The sequence below is a fragment of the Sciurus carolinensis genome, chromosome 6 (genome assembly GCF_902686445.1).
Source record: "Sciurus carolinensis chromosome 6, mSciCar1.2, whole genome shotgun sequence".
Taxonomy (NCBI): domain Eukaryota; kingdom Metazoa; phylum Chordata; class Mammalia; order Rodentia; family Sciuridae; genus Sciurus; species Sciurus carolinensis.
In genome coordinates, this window is record NC_062218.1 from 75,954,623 (window position 1) to 75,975,280 (window position 20,658).

Below are 20,658 nucleotides of genomic sequence, written 5' to 3' on the forward strand. Positions count from 1 at the left end.
TTTCTGCACAGCAAAGGAAATAATCAAAACAGTGGAGAGACATTCTATACAATGAATGGAAATATTTTCAAACAATGCATCTGACAAAGGAATAATATCCAGAATATATAAAGAACTCCAAATACTCTACATCATTATCATCATCATCATCATCAAATAATCTAATTAGGAGACTGACAAAAACCTAAATAAACTTTTATCAAAGGAAGACATACAAATATATGCCTAACATGTATATGAAAAGATGCTCAACATAACTAATGATCAGGGAAATGAAAATCAAAACCACAATGAGAAATCATCTTACCTCACACAAGAAATCACAGCAAGGCTGTGTGGCATGGAAACATACAATGTTAATGGTAATGTAAATTAGTATAGCTATTACAGAAAACAGGAAAAAAAAAAACTCGAAATAGAATTCCCATATGGTTCAGCAATCTCACTACTGAGTATAAATACCAAGAAAGTTAAATCAGTATGTTAAAGAGGTAACTGCACTTCCATGTTTATTGAAGCACTATTCATGATAATGAAGATTTGTATTCAACCTGTATGTTTGACAATAGATGCATAAGGAAAATAGAATGTTACACAGCCAATAAAAAGGATGGAGTTCTGTTGATTGCAGCAACACAGGTAGAAGTGAAGGACGTTCCATAAAGTAAAGAAGGCCAGGCACAGAAAGATAAGTCCATATGATCTCACTCATGTGGAATATGAAAAAGTTAATCTCCTAGAAGTTCAGAGTAGAATGGTGTTTACCAGAAGCTGGGAGTGTAGGAAATGGAGAGATGGGGACAGGTTGATCAGTAGGTACTAAAGTTACAGTTCGATAGGAACTAGAAGTTCTGGTGTCCCTTTGTGCAGTATGTTGACCACAGAGAACAATAAGACACTATGCATTGAGAAATGTAAAGATAAAGAAGACAGCACATGACCTTACTCATATGAGAAATCTAAAAAAAGATGACCTCATAGAAGTAGAGTAGAATCATGGTCACCAGAGCCTGCAGAGGGAAGAGAGAAGGGGAAGATTAGAGGGAGGTTGACCAATGACTGCAAATTTACAACAGGAGGAAAAAAGGTCTGTTGTTCTGTGGTACAGTTAGATGACCCTACTTAACAATGTGTTGCATATTTCTAAATAGCTGGAAGGGAGGTGTTGTTTTTTTGGGGTTTTTTTTGAGATAAACAAATTTATTTTTTAATTACACTTCTGGGTTGAAATAATTAGAGTGAACTCTGAGCAAAGAGAGATTCTTATGACTTAAATGAGATTTTATAGAATAATATGAAGAAATGAGAAAGGAAAGGTGCATTTACACATTTCATGGTTGGTCAACTTCTAATATCAGGTGGAGACCCAGATGTGACTGATCAGTCACTATTTTAACAATTGTGTGGAATTTCCAGCTAAGTCTACATACTATTTTCTAATTTTCCATCTTATTTTTTTACATTCATTGGTTAATTAAATGTATTCTTTAATTTGCATATATTGAAGAATTCCCCAATTTTTTTTAATTATTGTAAACAAATGGGATACATGTTGTTTCTCTATTTGTACATGGAGTCAAGGCATACCATTTGTGTAATCATAAATTTACATTTTTGAATGCTCCTACCACAAAGAAATAGTAAGTGTATGTATTAGTCAGCTTTTTATCACTCTTATGAAATATCTGAAATAGGCTAATTATGGAGAAAAGAAGATTATTTACCTATCACTTCTGTAGGTTTAGAGTCCAAAGAGCATAGTGCAGGCTCTGTGTTGAGGGCCGTCTTTTAACTGCTTCACCTCATGGTAGATAACAGTGGTGGGAGCACCTGTAGGGCAAGAAGATTGTATCTGGAGCAGGGAAACAGAGCCGGGTGAGACCAGCATGCTCCTTTTATAGCAATTCTCTCTCAAGATCTCAAAAGGTCACATGTGAGCTCCCTCATGCTCCCAGTTGCCCTTGGAACTCCCACTTGGTACCACCTCTTAAAGGTTCCACCATCTTTCAATGCAGCCACTTTGGGGACCAAAAGATTATCCAACTTTAGCATGGATAATGGATATGGCGATTACCCTGGATTGATCATTGATTATGTATTTAAATACCACATTATATTCCACAAATATGAACAATTAGGTCAATAAGCTTTTTAAAATTCAGTATTACAGGATTGATATCAGCTCTGCAACAGAGTTACTAGAGTTGAGACATAATTATATTATCTACAACTTGAGATAATGGCTCTAAAATGACTAACTTTTAACCTCACTCACATTGTTCTTTCAATGGTTAAAAGTGTCCTTACTGTATTCAGACATTATGCTTAAATTTTACTTAGAGTTTAAGGAAGTATATAATATATTTTATACAGAGGATGACTAACTTCAGTGAACAATTTCATAATGATTTTAAGTTATCATTTAAGAGCATCAGTTACTGCAATCTAATATGAATTTCAACATGAAGATAGAAGGTCAAAGATAAGGGTGCAACCGAGTGTTGAACGCTGCAAGGAATGTTGTAGAAGTAATCCAGAGGACTTATGGACCTAATTTCCAGGGCAATGTAAGGTGGCCACTGTTCTGCAAAATATGGTGAATAATTTTTAAAAGTTGAATTACCTTCTACAAAATCATTTTTGCCCCTTTGAAAAATCATCACAGTGCTATGAAGATTTTTCACCCCTCAAACCGTATATTCTCAATCAAGTGCACCCTGGTAACACTCTCATAAACAGAGAACTACACTTCCTTTCTCACATTTATCATGGAATGTAAATGAAGCATACACAAGGTTATTTAAGAGTATTTGGAAGGGATCACTTCAAAGCCTACAAACTTTTTTCATCAGGAAAAGGAAATAAGATTTATGCTAACAGCCAAGTAGGGTGGTGCATGCCTGCAATCCCAGTGATTCTAGACGCTGAGACAGAGGTTTGCAAGTTCAAAGTCAGCATCAGCAACTCAGTGAGGCCCTGAGCAACTTAGCGAGACCAGGTCTCAAAATAAAAAAATAAAACCGGCTGGGGATGTGGCTCAGCTGTTAAAGCTCCTAGACTCAATCCCTGGAACCACCAAAAAAAAAAAAATTTGCTAACATGTTGTATGAATCCCAATTTCTTCTAAGGTATTAATGTTTTGAGTTCATAGAAATCTCATTTTTAAAAAACATGAAGAATAAAAATTGCTTCTATATAAAATTTTTAAGATAAATAATTGTATCAACCTAAGATGTGAAACTACTACATCCTGCTTGCAAAATGAGCTTTCCCTCGAGAACCTTAAGTCTGAGTGTCACCTGCAGCAGTGTCCACCAGTGCTATAGATGAAGTACATGGGGTAAAGAGAGAACATCAATAAACTCTGAACATAAATCTTGTAATTTCATAATTACCTCTGTAAACATATTTTTTGTTAAAAGAATTATGAAGACCTGTAATTTTACCACTCTCAGAAACAAGGAGATGGTATGATTATAAAAATTTTTTAGCCAGCTGCTTAGAGACTTGGTGAAAAAGAGTAGGGGCAGGACACCTTTGAATGCCCTTAAACAGTGACATTTTCTAATACCAGTTTGGTTTTATTAGAGAACACAGAGCATTAGTACGTGCAAACAATAACATGACAGCTTAACCTTATTCGGATGAGATTCTAAAGGGGTTCAATTCACCGGAACCTATCTAGAGTGAAGTTGGTGAGAGTGTCCAACAGATTTTAACAGTATCATCAAATTGTTCAGGGAACAGGCTGCTCAGGCTTAAGTTTCTTGGGGGTGGGGGGAAAAGTCATTTGGTGTATCATGATTTGCAGACTTGTTTTCATCATTTCTATTAATACTTTTGAGTCTATTATTCATCTTTGGGATTATCCGTAAATATAGTTTGCCTTGTTAATGATACAGGGATATAGACAACTCTGTCTTTTTAACTAGGAACTAATTATTTATAATACCTGATGGTATTTTAATGTATATGGTATAACTGAGTGCTTCAAATTTTTAGGTAGTTTAATAGTCAGTGAATTAAAATATGTTCTTTTTTAATTTGATGAAGTAATATTGCTGTTTTATCCATATTTTTCTTTTCTTAATCCTTCCAAATAATATAAGCATGAGTACATATTAAGTATTTAAAAATTAGCCTGATTGTTGACTTTTTTCTGAGGCGGGTATCAATACATAGCTTTAGTAACACTAACCACAGTACAAAGTGAGCTCTTAAACAGGTAGACATAGTACTGATAGCCTACTGCATGTCAAGAGTGACATCTTTTAACCGAGAGTTGTGTGCTCACTCTCTTTTTCTATCACTTGCTCCCTACCAATGGTTTAACTATGGCTATCATATTGCATATAAAAGCCTACTGAAGTTACTTAAGGTTCAGGTGGGGAGGGTTATAGAAGTGTGCCACAGCCATTCCTATGGATATTTAAGGCAGGAAATGAGGTACCCCTGACCTTAGAGGACCTAGAATTAGCAGCTAGAAACCAAAGCTATATTCTATCTTTCAGGGACCATAGAGTTCCTCATTTCTGGGTTGTTGTGAACATCTGAACTCTCTTCCCACCCTTTCCCTCTCCCTGTTGTCTTTATCTGTTTTTTCTGAATATTCATTGTGTATTTACTCCTTTATGGTCATTTGTCCTAACTTTATATTAGTTCTAGTGCTCATCAATAACTAGCAACTCTCTGTGTCAAATTCTCAATAGCCAAAAAAAAAAAAAAAAAAAACTGTCTCAGCTCCATTTATAGAGCAGAGCCCCAAGTTGTAAGTTAAAGGCAAGCCCAAAGAATGGCTTCTTTGAGTCAGGTATGCATCTCAGGGTTGGTCATCTGTGCATGGGGGTGTGAAGATAAAGGTAGGTGGCACAGGGGTCACCCTCCAGGAACCTTGAACCACACAGGTAGGTGTAGAATATGTGTATTGCACTCACGTGCACAGGAACCTTCTTTCTTCAAAAGTTGATGCAGTAGAAGTGAATTTGCCCCTCTTATCCATACCCACTGCACTCCAGCACCCCCTCTCATCTTGTCACACCACTCTGTAGATCTGCTGTGTCCTCTCACTTTATTATACGCTCTATTCTTTTCTTCATCTTGAAGCTCAGATTGCTCATCTTGACTTCTTAATATCTTCAATCTCTGCTTCTCTTATCATTTTTCCTTCCTGATGTTTTTCTTTCCTTCTGGTCCTTTAGGCTGCCAGGACCACCATGGGCTCTGAAACCTCTGGTTCTTCCTGGTATTACACAGTCCCTCAACTTCACTGCCAAAGGGACGTGAAGACTAATTTGTGAATTATGTCCCGAGCATGTGCTAGCAGAGTGCTTCTCAAACTTTTTCTCTACATAGGAAACACCTGGGGATCTTGTGAAAGAGTTGGTTCTGATTCCTGAATGAGCATATGATAGGGTGTGAGGTTCTGTGTTTTTAACAGCTTCCAGGCAGTGCTGGTGATACTGATGAAAGAACACAACTGCAAGGAGAAGACTGGGTTCAGAAGCACTGTGCATTTATCATAAATATGATCTCCTTGATAGAAGGGACCATGTCTAGGGTATCTTTTTAGGCCCCTTCATAGCCAACATCATAACTGATATGTGACTGATATTCAAATATTGGTTGGCTTTGGATTGAGGTGGCTATACATGAAATACAGGATTGTCTACACATATTTTTCAAGTGAATGCTTTTCAAAGATTTCTAAAAATCAATTAAATCATTAAACATTTCTTATGGGCTTGATTGTGCAAATCCCTTAAGAAACTGAGAGAAAATATTACAGCCTCTGTCCACAAGGAGAACACCAGCAAGTTCACCATTAACTCTAATGTATCTTTACTGGAACCGTGGGACTCATTTTAGAATTCTAGAAGTAGCAGTGAAGGCAAATGAGCCTGTTTATACTACAAACAATTTGACCTTTTATAATTTAAGTGGCATTTTCGCCACATACACAATAAAGCTAATAGAATTATTATGATGTTTGTGTGTAGTAATGCATGCAAGAATTATTTCATATGTGATGCATAGGAAATGATTGGTAACAGTGGTAATAGTAGTAATTTTTAGATAGTCTTAATTATCCAACTCATTCAGCATAGGAAAATACTGAAATACTGTACATAGTTCTCCTCCACCCTCACTAAGTCCATATCTATCTTAATGTTCCATTTCACTTTGTGGAGCTTATCTGCAATTTGATTTTAATATTATTTGTGTTTAAAGTTTGGACTTCAAGGAAATTCAGTTGGGCCCCCTTGGTGTGAAAATTTTTGTATGCTCTACAACACAAAGAAAGAGAAATATATTTTCATATCTTGCAGGTGGTTAAACCCAAACTGTTATTTCCTTTTCATTGGTCTTCATAAGTGTATTCATTTTTAAAAGTTAATGTATTTAAAGTGTTTCTCTAAGCCTTTCCTGTCACTATGGACAGTCCAGGAAATACATACATACACACAAGTAAATTCATGCATACATACATAAATTCAGGTGAATAAAAAAATCTGTATTAAAAAGAGCATCATTTTTAAAAAGAATGTAAGTCAGGAATGCAAGTAAAGGAATATTAAATTCATAAGTATTGACTTATGATTTCCTAGTCTTAGTTATATTTTTTTATTTATAAAGGATAACCTTCCATATAAAGAATATCTGTATTCTTCAACTAATAAAGCCAATAAACAGGTATATTGTACTCTACACCAAGTAGAAACTAGTTTTCAATAAATGATGATCAATGCTTTATTGACCATACCTTAAGTGAATTTATAGACTGAAACTGACAGACTATCTCCGTTACTCTCCAAGTAAAATAGGGTATCGACAAGAGTTTTACAAATGGAGAAGACTTGTTTCATCTGGCTAAAAATAGAGAAAAAGTCAGTTGAAGCAAAATTTGTAAGTTTTGATGAATACATCTATAATGAAAGAAACATGAATGGATTGCCCCAGCAGAGGTTGGCACAGGAGCCTATGAATCATAACTATTAGCACTGACTTATCGAGAACTATTTACAAAGAAGATCTTGGAAACAAAAGTTTATTTGTCTTTCTTTACCTATGTCCTTTTTCATTACCTGTGAAACCCAGATATATCCCAGCTGCCTGTCTTCCAACTTGCCAGGGTTAACTTGTGCTTTAAAGTATAATTTAAATGAACCCAAATCACAACCTCCTGTACAGGGAGTTTCCAGCATGCAGTCTGGGACTTGTAAGTGGAGTTTAGGACTCTCCTCTGGTTCTAAACTCCTTCTTCGGTTGATTTCAAACAGGAATAAGAGATTGAAATATGCTCATGCCACCCACACAAAATTTCTAAAATTCAAGTTAGGTAATGTGAATGAAAACATTTCAGTAAGGATAAAGTGATACTGAGGGGAGGTAATAATCTTACTAAATTAGAAAGTGACCTAAGGCGTTGAGAATGTTCCGAGGGAACACTTGGAAGAGGGAGAACTGAAGGTCATGAGACAGTACCGACTTGTTTCATTTGACTAAAAATAGAGAAAAGAATGAAGTCCTGACAAGATTTTGAAACATTGGCATTGTCTGTGGGTATTAATAAGGGGAAAAAAATTACCTATGAAAGTTTAAAAGGGAACAGCAAAAGTTAGTCATGTGATTGCAAAAACTCAGAAGAGCATCCAACACCAGAAGAGTCACCAGAGTCCTTTGAAGCTAGATGAGCTGGTGATTCCAAGGAACACAATCTCCTCACTCTTTTATAAGACAGCAAATCCTCATGGCCTTCATCTCCTCTTCTGGGGTCTGCCAGATCTATTCCTGAAGCAGTGACTGCCAGCATGTTAATCAGCTCCTTTCACAGTCCCGGTGTGTGCATAGCATTCAGTCTGCTCATTTCTCACATTTGGTTTTTCCAAGAATTTGTTCCCAGCCTTAGTTCAGAAATTATTCTAACATGATATCCACAGTTTCCTAACATACTGCATCACTTTTAAGTGATCTAATCCTCAGAACTACCTGGATGTATCACTTATTTGGTTAGACTGCAAGAAATTCAGAATGGTGAGACTCTTTTCCCCAAAGGTAGGATATAGTTCATTTATCTTAGACACTTTTAAATAAAGGTAGTAAATTCAATTATATACCAGTAGAAATCCCATTCAGGCAATATTGCTCAGAAAATTAGAATAATGCCTAATAGTTTTAAAGGAAACATTAAGTGAGAATTTAAAATAAGAAGTTGTTAAGAATATGAGCTATAATTTGGGGATGTGTAATGACACGGCCTGTGCTACCTTCTTTCCATGGTCTGAATTTCAGAAGTAGATAGCTCTGTCTGTTATCTGTACTTGTGATTTAACCCTTGTAGCCCACCTCATTTGCAAATGTTAGTGTCTCAGAAGTGAGAGAGACTAAGACAGAGTACAAAAGGCAAGTGGTTTTTGTTCCAGAGAGATGGGTGGAGGCATAACTGGACAGGTGTGGGCAATGGGGAGGGCCCTGCCTTATTACTGTGCCTTAGGTAAGAAGGACAGCAGAAGGGGCTGCCAACAAGACCAGCATGCTGTGGGACCAAATTCCTGCTTCTTTGTGATCTGACCCACATTATGTGGAAAATGAAGTTAGGGGAGTGTCAGGGGTCCTCTCTTCATGAGAAGTCATGACTCATAGGGCTCTGCAGAAATAGAGAAAACAGGGAGAGTCAGGAACTGGTAATTGTCCTGCCCCTCTTTCTGAACAATGAGCCATCATGGTCAAGTCATCATACAAGCAAAAAGGGCTATAAGGAGATTTTTAAGAGCAATAGCACTTAAGGAATTCCCTTTTCTTCCCAAGAGGCACTGTGGACATACCTGTTTAATTCCAGTCCACAGTTTTTCTTTAACAACAATGTCAAATCCCTATCTGGATATGATGTTCCAAGGATTGTTCTCTAAGGTAAAGGAAAATGTTAGGCAGGTTCTTCAAATAGAAAGGCAAGCTTCTCCCTATTGGTGACCAAAGGAGAGTGTGGGTATTGGAAAGTCATACCTATTCCTTAACATACTGGACAAAGCTTTATACTCCTAAAGCAAGTCATAATAGGTTTACTAATCATCCATGAATTGAACTGTGATGACATTTTTCAAGGCAAAACATAAGGTAGTGTGTTCCTCCATCAGTATCTGAATTCATCTAAGCAGCTTTAGGCCAGTCTGTCTGTGGATCCATCATTCAGATGAAAAAAAAATATCATTTGAAGCCACTGTACAAAATAATGTGTAAGCAATGCGAACACTGTTTTTAGGGCAGAAATGTATTTAATATCAAGGCCATTAGTGTTGGCCTGTTTTATTTAATCATGGACCTTTTATCTAGAAGAAACAGTTCTTACTGCATACAGGTGAGTGTTTAGGGAAGGCTTTGTATTGTCCAAATTAAATTCTAAAACCAGGAAATTCATCATTCTGACATCCCTTTGCAGATGCGGAGTATGTTTTGAAGTATGTGTTAAAATGAGCCTTGTTTACACAAAGAATACATTTAACAGGTCATGTTAATTGGAAGTGATAACTGAGTAAGGCCTTTAATAATAATGTATCTCTGTTTAAATGTAAAAGTGAGGCACCATTTTCCTAAGTGAATGGGTATTTCTCTGATTACCTGTATTTTAGAAATTAAATTAATTTGTTTTTTTTCTCAATAGGTTATATGTTCTTTTTCTTGAGTTTTCTCAAAGTCCAATGTTTATGGCTGTATTATAATATAGGTTTACAGATATTATGTATCAAAAATGGAGAAGAATTTGGGAAAAAATAGAAGAGACACTCTTCTATTATGATTTCTTATAATTAAATTTATAGTCTTGTAACTTTTAGGAGGTATGTTCTGTATTAGAATACATATCCCAAAAGTACAGTTTTAGATGATGATAAAGTAACAGAAAGAATTTTGTGGAAAATTTTAGTAAAGAACAAGAGGATGATATGACCCATGAGTAAAAATTGTCATATCTTTAAAACCATTTTTCTGGTAATTGTACTGTAACCAAATTACATATTTATATAGTATAAAGTTTACTTTGGACATGTTGTTCTATATAAACTCCAGGAATAAGAGATACAATTGCACAGCATATAGCTTCTAAATGGAAAATAATCTTCATTTTTGAGAGACCAAAGGGATTTTAGGGAAATGTATAGCTGAGTAATGACAAAACTATCATCTGCTCAAAATCCAAGATTGTGAATATGACAGGGTGGAGTCCTAGAAAACTCTCAGATTTGCCTTTAAAGAACACTTTCTCTCACCTGCTGCCCAAGGAACATTTAGACCAAGAAGATGGAGCTGGAAAAGCAAGACAAAGAAATGCTTTGTTATTAACTCCCTAGCAGTTACATGATCCTTCATCCTTTATTTCCTGAATTGGACTCATGCCAGGAGGAGGATCCCAAAGGGAGGAAAGAAATAGGGAGAAACAGAAAGTAAGAAAATGGAAAGAAGGAGGAAGGAACATGAAGAAAGGACCCACGGTCCTTCTATGCAGAAGCAGCGGCAGCCCTTGTTACCCTGGAATACATGGACTAATTTGAAACATAACCTGGAAGTGAGCAAATCAATGATTCTCAAAGCGTATTCCAAAGAACATTAGTCCTATCATAAGGCCCTGTGTGTGTGTGTGTGTGTGTGTGTGTGTGTGTGTAAGAGAGAAAGAAAGGGATCGTTTTTTCATTTAAGTCTGGAAACAGTGGGTTACACAAAATTTACTAGGTGCTTTTGTGAATTAATTCAATTTTCACAGCTAACTTCTGTCTTGAATACTATTATACTTCTTATCTAAAGACGAGTGAAAGTATAGAAAGGTTAAGAAATAAGCAAAGTTCACTCATTATTTAAGATGTGGTACTGGAATTCAGTGCCAATCTGATTCCAGAGTCCAGGCGTGATTCTATGACTTCCTACAGCCTTTTTAAATCTCTGAGATTTAAAATCTTTTTAAATCTTTTGAATCTCTGAGATGTATACAGTGTGCATCTCTCACACTTACTTGGCCACGATCTTTTTTGCAGTTTTCTGAGCTTTCCAGGATATGGACCTTCCATAGATCCTACTTTGTGAAGCCATGGGTAGATTTTAGTAGGTAGCCTCTTGTCTAACAAAGGTTTGATTTGACCACCATCTAGATACAAAGAACTAGTATAAGTGGTGAAGTAACACATTCTGAATTGAGAAATATATTTATATTGAAGTTGTCTGAGCTCTCTCTTCCCCTGTCTTCCAGATGTTTCATTCCAAATATCTATGCAGCCTTGTTTACTGCGGCTCTTGTCCCATTGATGTGCCTGGTGGTGGTGTTCGTGGTGTTCATCCATGCCTACCAAGTGAAGCCACAGTGGAAAGCCTATGACGACGTCTTCAGAGGGAGAACCAACGCTGCAGGTTTGAAAGGAACTGTATTTGCATTTTGGAGATGGGAACTTTTCAGTGATGGGAAATGTCAGTGAATATTTTTTAATTAAAAAACAGTGGCGCTAGGCTCAGCTTTTAGCTTTGAGGCTTAAGCTAAGCCTCAGTTCCTCAGTGTCTCCTGCTTCTGGTGCTTCTGACTCTACTGACATCTCTTTCTTCAGGGCCCTGTAGGCTGGCCTGCTGCTGCCAGTTTTTTCCCAAAGGTATTAATGTCCATGTGAATGAGTCACACAGACTGGGAGCTGTTTCCCAAGCTTTCCTCAACTCATGCAATAATAACTTGCACTCAACCTGTGAAACCGATTCATTTCCTGGAGATTCTGAGACTTCTTCACAGGTGAACAAACCTCCACGATGCTCACAAGCACTATATTCTGCATGTGGCCCTCTGATTGTGCTGACAGATGTTTAAAGACATATGTAATCAGACAGCTTCCTAAGTGACTACACATGTCCGGTTACTTAAGAGCACAAGTCTTTCCAGCTCAAATTGGCTTTCACTGCAATTCATTTTTTCCCTTTGAATCACACTTAGCACAGGTTTTTATGATCGGGTTCTTTTTTTTTGTTGTTGTCCTTAGATTCCAGTCCCCTGGGAATTTTCTTAAATAGGAACAATAACCACACACCTACAGACAAAAATTCTCACTGAAGTGTTGGGTGAGTCATCAAGATACAGCATGGAGGATCCTTCTTAGGCCCATGATCCTCTCTTTTCTAAGCATTTACAGATCTGAAGTCAAATGAATGGCACTCTTAGTGGAATTATTCACATTTTAAGTGCCTGTCACAATTTAAGCAGGATACCACATAGGAAATCCCTAGAATAGTGCCCAATATACTATAAAGGGCTCAATATTATCATTTATGTCATTTTAACATTAAAAAAAAAAGTTCATGAACTGGATCAGGAAGGTGCAAAAATTTTTTACTAAAAGGATAAAGAGAAGAGACTTGTATTAGTTCATGTGGTTGTTGTAGGATAGTGGTATCTAGCTAGCTTTTCTCTATTTTCTCTCATTCCACATGTGGTCATTATGTAGGAATAAATATTTAAAATTATGAGTAGCCTTAAATTCTTCAATAAAAATAATTCATAATGTAGAAATATTATTAATTTTCTTTTAAAAATTTTTTTTGGTACTGGGGATTGAACTCAAGGATACTTTACACTGAGCTACATCCCCAAACCTTTTTTTTTTTTTTTTTTTTTTAATTTTGAGACACGTTTCACTAAATTGCTTAGGGCCTCACTAAGTTGCAGAGACTACCCTTGAACTTGCAATCCTCTTGCCTCAAGCTCCTGAGTTCTACTTTTTATGGGGACTCAAAATTTATCCAGAAGCTGTTCTTTATTCAACTTGGATTCATTTTCTTGAAATGCATGTTATTTTTTGGAGAGAAAAGTTGGGTTTTTTCCCTCTCCTTAGATGGTAAGTTTTGTTAGTTTTTTTTTTAATAACCAGTGTTTGCATATTATTAATTGTGATATGTGAGGAGCTAACACAATGAGTTAATCTTCACAGGCCTAAATTACTCCATACACCTCTTGGATATGATCCACCACTGATGTAATAGATAAAACTATACTCAATTATCTGAAAAACAGCCCTCGAGCATTGAACATAATGCTTAAAGTTCCAGCACAGTTCTGTCTCAACTAGGGAGCCCCCTCTTGAATTGAAATATTAATAGAAGCATTGCTTTGTTATAGTTTTCAAATATTTTGTTATTTCTAATTCCCCTGCTCTTATGATAATTCAGTCCAATAGTTGAGATAATACTTGGACTCTGATTAGTCTTTTTCTAGTCTTTTTCTTCTCTATTTTGCTATGTGAGACGTCATATTTCAAAAGCGTAAAGTGAATACCTTCACTTTTCATCATTGTAGTCAACCAAGGTCTTCCTCATTCTCTAAACTAGAAACCTAGACTCCTTAGCCCACAGGAGCCCCACAGCTTGCCCCTGTTAACTATTTATTCTGCAGTCTGACATTGCCAATCTATTTACTCGTTTCCTAAAACCTGACATTGCCATGCTTCTCACATAAAGGGGCCTCTACTTTGAGCATCTCATGATAAGTTGGTAACACCTGTGTGCTCAGTAAGTGATAAGGGAGAATGGGAATGAATGAGAGAAGTGGAAGGGGCTGCTCACCCTCCCGTAATGTTCATTAACTCCCCAAAGCTGTTCCATATAACCCATAACCTAATTAAAATGACACGTTTAATAAGGTAGTTCCCATTGGCCTCACTGCACTTCTCTTACAGAAATTCCCAAAGGTCTCAGTCTACTAACTTACCTGAAGCCTTTAGAATTTCCTCTTTACAGAATTGCTGCAAATAAGAATTACTTGTTCCCTCTTTCATGACCTTACTTATCATAGAACAAGTGTTTAGGTGCGTATGTTGATTGCTTTACTAAATAGGACAAGAGACATTTAATATTCATCTTTGTATCCCTAGAACCTTGCAGAGTGTGAATAACAGAAACAATATTTGTTGAATAAATGACTAAATTAATAATCAGAATCAGGTAGATGTCAAAGAATCCCTCTGCTGTGGTAGTGAAATGGGAACTAAAATGCCCTCACCCATGACAGACCAGAGCAATAGATGCTGCCTGAAAAGAAAGGAGCTGCTGCAAAGCCCAGGAAGGCTTAAAGGAATCAACACATCTCAATAAGTACCAAGGCCAAGTGTTTAGAGTTCACAACATATCTACCTGCCCATGAAGTCACCATGGAGACAGAAGGCCCAAGACATCAAAATAGTCCTCTTTTTTGGACTGGGAGCCATAGGAGGGCTGAGAGGAGGCAAAATGAAAAACTTTCAATGGAAAAAGTAACCAGAGAGAAAATCAGAGAAAAAGAAAAGGAGCAAATACTTTCGACTCAAGATCATGTGCATATCTAGAAGTCTCCAAAACAGAAAGAAAACTAACAAGGAGCTTAAAATCAAAACCAGCAATTAAATCCACAAGAATTTAAAGACAGAGTGATTTGTAAGTAATTTTGAATAAACGTGTTAGAATCCTCAAAAATATGAAACAGGAAAGAACAAATTGACCCTACAGGCTACTCGCCTAATTGTTTCTCCACTTTATTTATTTACTTTTCAAAACATTTATCGAGATACAATTTACATGCCGTAAAGTTCCTCTGTTTAAATTGTACAGTTGGATGGTTTTTTAGTATGTTTACATGGTTGTGTAACTATCACTATAGTCTACTTTTAGAACATGTTCAAAATCCCAAAAAGAAATATCCTACCCATCAGCATAGTCACTCATCCATTCTCCACTCATCTGAGCCCTAAGCAACCACCAGTCAACCTTCTCTCTCTCCAAGTGGCTGTTCCTGACATTTCGTACAGTAGAATCTCAGAATATGAGGGCTCGTGTATCTTGTTTCTTTCACTTAGCCTAATGTTTTCAAGGCTCATCAATGTTGTAATGTGTTAATATCTATTCCATTATATTGCCAAATAATAGTCCACTATGTGGATATACTACTGTGTAAATCTCTCCATCAGTTAATGGGCATTTGATTTGTTTTCGTTTTTTGACTTTCATGAATAATAATAGTAAGAACATTTATATTCAGGTTTTATATTGACTTTTTAAAATTTCTCTCAGGTATATGTAGCAGTACAATTGCTGGGTCATATGGTAACATTATGCTTGACTATCTGAGGATCTGTCAAACTGTTTTCCCAAAATGTGTGCCATGACCTGTTCTTGTTTGTTTGCTTGTTTGTTTGTGATAAGGTGTGATTGCTTTGCCAGGCTGGTCTCAAACTGGTAGGCTTAAGAGATCTTCCTACCTCAGCCTCTTGAGTGCAGGGATTACAGGTCAGCACCACTGTACCTGGCTGCTGACCTTTTTATTGGTCAGAGGGGAGAAGTGTAATGAGAATTGAAGCGGGTGCTTAATCACTGAGCCACATCCCCAGTCTTTTTTTGCATTTTATTTAGAGACAGAGTCTAGCTTAGTTGCTAAGTGCCTTGCTAAGTTGCTGAGGCTGGCTCTGAACTCTGGATCCTCCTGCCTCCTCCTCCTGAGCCACTGGGATTACAGGTGTGCACCACCACGCCCCACTTAGTGACCTTTTTTATTATTTTATTTTTTTGTGGTGCTGGGGATTGAACCCAGGACCTTGTGTTTGACAGGCAAGCACTCTACCAACTGAGCTATATCTCTAGCCCCTGTTTTTTAAATAAAGATTTTTTAATAACCCAGCCATGCCCATTTGTTTATATATTGTCTATGGTTGCTTTCACAATGCTAAGTTGAGTACTGAGAGCATATGGCCTTTAGAATCTAACAATGTTTACTATTTGGATCTTCACAGAAAAAGTTTGACAATAAACCCCTGAAAGAAAGTATGATATATTCATTAAAAGCATTTAAACAAAACAAAACCAAAAATGAATATAAGCAAATGAAAGTGGACAAACATGAATGTAAAATAATTTCAGAAATCATAGTAATGTGAAATATACTATTGAAATTTAAAAATATCTTAATATTTGAGATAAACTCTGGGTGAGACAGAGAAGAGGGAATTAATGAGTTTGATTTTAAAGATACAATTGAGGAATTCACAAAGGAATATTAAAAAAAAAAGAGAGAAAACATGAAAACACACCAAAAAGGCATAAGAATAAATTGATTGTCAGGAGAAAAGAACCAGGGGATGGTGGAAAAGCATGATTTGAAGAGGTAATGGTTGAGAATTTTCCAGAATTTAAGAAAAAAACATAACTACATATGAAATAAATGCTTGCATTCATAAAAGGGAGAGTGATGAAAAATTGAGCATATTAGCATAATATTAAGTACATTTTGAAAGCTCCATGTCTATAGTTTTGGAAATATACATGGGAAGCAACTTTTCTTTGCTTCTAATATTGTACCTTCTTAGGATAAATGGCACAAGCCCTTCTCAGGAGCTCAGATTCTATGGTGTAAGCAAATGCAGCTCAGTTCTCTGACAGTCAAGCTTCAAAGGCAACACACAGCCTGGTACCCAGAACCTCTACTCTTGCCTGCTCGTTTTACACCTCTTTGTACTCTTAGCACCTGAGGAGTGTGGTTCTAATGTGTCTCAAGCTATCCAACTTAGTTCTCCGCAGTTCCAAGAATACAATATAGTCCTTGTTGTAAGGCATTTAGATGGCTGATAGTTTAATTGTATTTTTCCCTGCATTCTTTAACTAGATGAGTTTTTGTAGACTATCAGAAAGTATTTTGAGAACTACATTTTCTAGAAGTAAATTAAGAGTAAAAGATAAGCTGGGTGCAGTGGCACATGACTGTAATTTCAGTGGCTCGGGAGACTGAGACAGGAAGATCACAAGTTCACAGCCAGCCTCAGCAACAGCAAGGCACTAAGCAACTCAGTGAGATCCTGTCTCTAAATAAAATACAAAAAATAGGGCTGGGGATGTGGCTCAGTGGTTGAGTGCCCCTGAGAGTCCAATCCCTGGTACCCCTCGCCACAAAAAAAAAAAAAAAAAAGATAAATCCCTTTCTTATAAAAATTCAATTTCCTGTACAATTTATACTATATTTTAAGTATGCTTAGTCATACATTGTCAGGGCTTGAGGTTATTTATATATCATTTTTAACAATGAATAAGGTGCATTTTGAGAAAGAAGGTTCAATTTATAATCTCTTTTATGGCCAAGCTGGGTTTTTTAATTAATAATCAGAACAATTATGATTATTTCCTTACCTAGAATTATAGGTTTGATGAGCAGATGCAGTTAGTTAACACACCAAGCCAAATGTATTTGAATTGAAGAGCTTACATCAAAAATTTTGTTAGGAAAAAAAAAAATGTGTTAGGCCCTGGAAGCTTGCATAATTTCTTTAGAATTGTTCTCCATATAATAACTCCCTATGCAGATTAGATGTTCATTAAAACAGGCAACTTCCCCAATATTTTTGTTGGTCCTAATGAATACAAGTATCAATATCTTATGGTTACATTTTGAGTGATATTTTTTGCTTCTGACATCTCTTAATTTCAGAGTTCAAATAAACTCAATGAAATTCAAAAGACAGGGGAAAAAAGGAAAGAGCTATCCTAGGAAAGGTAATACACTCAGTGCTATACACGTCCCCCACTTCATTCCCTTCTGTCCGTGGGCATGGCTTGGGACAGCATAATGGCTTGGCTTTGGGAGCCCTGACTACTATGAACTGAATGATTGAAGGTCAGTGACTTTTAGTGAGATCCATTAGCTGCCTCCTCCCTTCGGTGGGTTGGATGTACCAGAAGAATGAGTCATCATAAAGGTATACTAAACTAAATTTCAGAGTCTCAAACAGCATTTTAAACAAAGCCTATAATTTTCAGGTATAGTTAGTTTTGATCTCTGGCAATGATAAGCTTGTCTCTCCTTTTAGACTCATTAGAATTTGCTGACTCCTTTCTGATTCATCAGCCAGTTCTTATGTGAGGGATGATTCATGGACCAGGGGAAGAAAATTAATTTGAATAAAAAGAGGAAGTAGGTGATTACAAATCCCTTTGTTATAAAAATCCCACACATAGATTTAAATATGATGTTTAAAAATGGAAAGGAGACTTGATCCAGGTGACCATAGGTAATGTGAACCTGAGGCATTCAAAATCTCCTAGTTTTGTAATGGCCACTTCTCTTACCTGGGAGCATTATTTGAGGATTAGTGCTTCCATTTCTTATGAAATTCCATTTCTTCATCCTGAGAGAGAACAACACTAGTAAATTAAATCAGGATTCCATTTCTATTATTAAAATTGTTGAAAACTTATTATAATGAATATTACAAGGTTTCATCCATTACAACCTAAAGGTGAGTGACATTTTTACTCCTGACATTGTAAAATTTTCGAATTGAGTTCCAAGAAACTCATGATTTTCAAAAGAAAAAGAGAAAAGAGAAAGAGTCCCGAATAAATAAAATATATGGTGTTAGTCTCCAAAGATTACTGCCATCAGATATTTCCCTTCTTTTTAGAAATGGAGGCTAATCCTCACATCCAAGGGTGGGGTCTACTTGTCCTCTTTAGACACCTGGATTGACTTAGGTAAATATAATGTGATGGAAGTGGTGTTGTTACATAATGGGTGTAGCTGCTCAGAGGACCAGTTATTTCGACTTCCTTTCTCTTGGAAGCCAGCCGCCACATATGTCCAATTACACTGAGATGACCACAGTGGTAGAAATCCCAAACTGGTCATGTGGAACAGAAATGTGGAAAGATGTATTAAGTCAATCTGTAGTTGTTTCAGGCAGCCCAATCTGATTCCAGATATGTGAACAAACAAACCTTCTTGTAGGTTCCAACCCCAGCAGACACCACACTGAGCATTGAAAGGCTACCTTGTCTAGTTGCAGGGCTGTGACAAATAATAAATCACTTAGTTTTGCACTCATTTCTTTACTTATAATCAATAGCTGGAACTCTCTGGTTCTAGAACCCTCCATTTTTCCCACATCAAAACCGTAAGTACGTCAATGTCATTTTAAATATTATTTCTTATAGAAATGCTCATCATTTATATATAAAAATGGGAAAATAGGATATTCTTCTTCCTAAAGCAACAACTGGGGCTTCTGCTACTGTAGAGTAAAAGTGTTCTTACCTAGTAGTAGTACGTGCTTGAATGAGATCCAGAATGACCAACATAACAGGTTTCACATGTCCTTGGCAGCAAACTGCTTATTTGCAGTCTCCTCCCAGTTTTATTGCTGAAAAGAAAATACAAAAACAATGCCTAGAGACCTAAGGAAAACCGCAGACCTTTTTGCTATACAATGAACAGTCTCTTCCACTTGGACTTCAAAAATCTCTATGAGCAGTCTTCCCACACTTAGCCCATACTGGTGGGAAAAATCTGAGTATTTCAGGATACATTATGGATACATCATGGATATTCATCCTCTGATTAGATTTATATCTGTCACCTCAATCTTCACAGATTTGAATCAAAAGTCCTTGTGCCTACAGATGATATGTTGTCTTAATTTGTTTTCTTCATCATTGTTTTTGAAAACGTTTAGGATTTAATAGAACAGGATTGGAGATGTAGCTCCATGGTATTGTCTCGCATGTTGTGAGCCCTGGATTTGATTCCCAGAACTGCATTAAAAAAAAACTTCTAGAACAATAACATTAGTAGTTTCTGAAGGCTTTGAACATCCATATGAAGAGTAAAAAATAAAATAATAAGAGTTGAAAGCTTAAATTTCTGATGAAGCCCCTTATTTCTACATGTATACATGTAACCAAAGAAGAAATGGGACTGAAGAACTGGATCTTTCTAGAAATCAAGTTTCCTGATCTTTACCTCAGTGACTGCCTTTTCCCTAGTCTCAGTGGAATACTGATGACTGGCAACACAGGTAGCTCCCCATTCATCCTATCTTAATACTAAGCTGTTAGATTTAACTCACATTTATTTTCTAATTAGGCAAAGGGCAGAAAGCATGTATGTATTAGGGTTAAAGGAAATATTATTGGGCTACATTTGCATATAAGTAGCAGGCATGAGTTTACTTGGATCCTAGTTGTCCACATAGTGGTCATTATCATCATCATCTCCATCACCACCATCACTAACTATTGATATTTCCCATATGCCAGGCATTATGCTAAGAATTTTGCATATACATGTTTTATCCTAATTTTTTACATGTAGCCTATGAAGCAGGTATTATTATTACTTCAGTCAGGGAAAAAAAACTTGGGAAGTGCAAGACTTAGAAAAATTCCACATTTACAGTGCTGTTAATCATGGAGTTGAGACGACTCTCAAGCTCTCCAGAGCCACCCATGCTGCCAGCACCAATGCTCAACCCTAGCCACTCTGGTATCAAGACTCACTGATAGGGGCTGGGGTTGTGGCTCAGTGGCAGAGTGCTTGCCTAGCATGTGTGAGGCACTGGGCTCAAGCCTCAGCACTAGGTTTGATCCTCAGCACCACATTAAAATAAATAAATAAATACATAAATAAAACAAAGGTATTGTGTCCATCTACAACTAAAAAAAAAAACTTTTAAAAAGACTCATCAATAATCACAACATATAAACATTAATCTTAGAAAACTTTAATTTCATAAAAATAATTATTAGCTTCCATTATCCAGAAAGAACTAGAAAGAAGGAATCTGGGGTGTAAAATTATTCCTTCATCTTCCACTTCAGCCTCTGATATTCAAAGAAGACTGCCCACTCTCTTTCTGG

The 20,658-nt window shown here is 36.5% G+C and overlaps 1 protein-coding gene across 1 annotated transcript in view; it reads left to right on the forward strand.

Annotated features, from left to right (window-relative positions):
- Adgrv1 (adhesion G protein-coupled receptor V1) overlaps window positions 1–20,658 on the forward strand; it is a 583,921-nt gene that overhangs the window by 481,315 nt on the left and 81,948 nt on the right. The window contains exon 86 of the mRNA XM_047556631.1: window positions 11,231–11,388. Coding sequence (XP_047412587.1) covers window positions 11,231–11,388 — 158 coding nt within the window. The remainder of the gene's footprint in view (window positions 1–11,230; window positions 11,389–20,658) is intronic.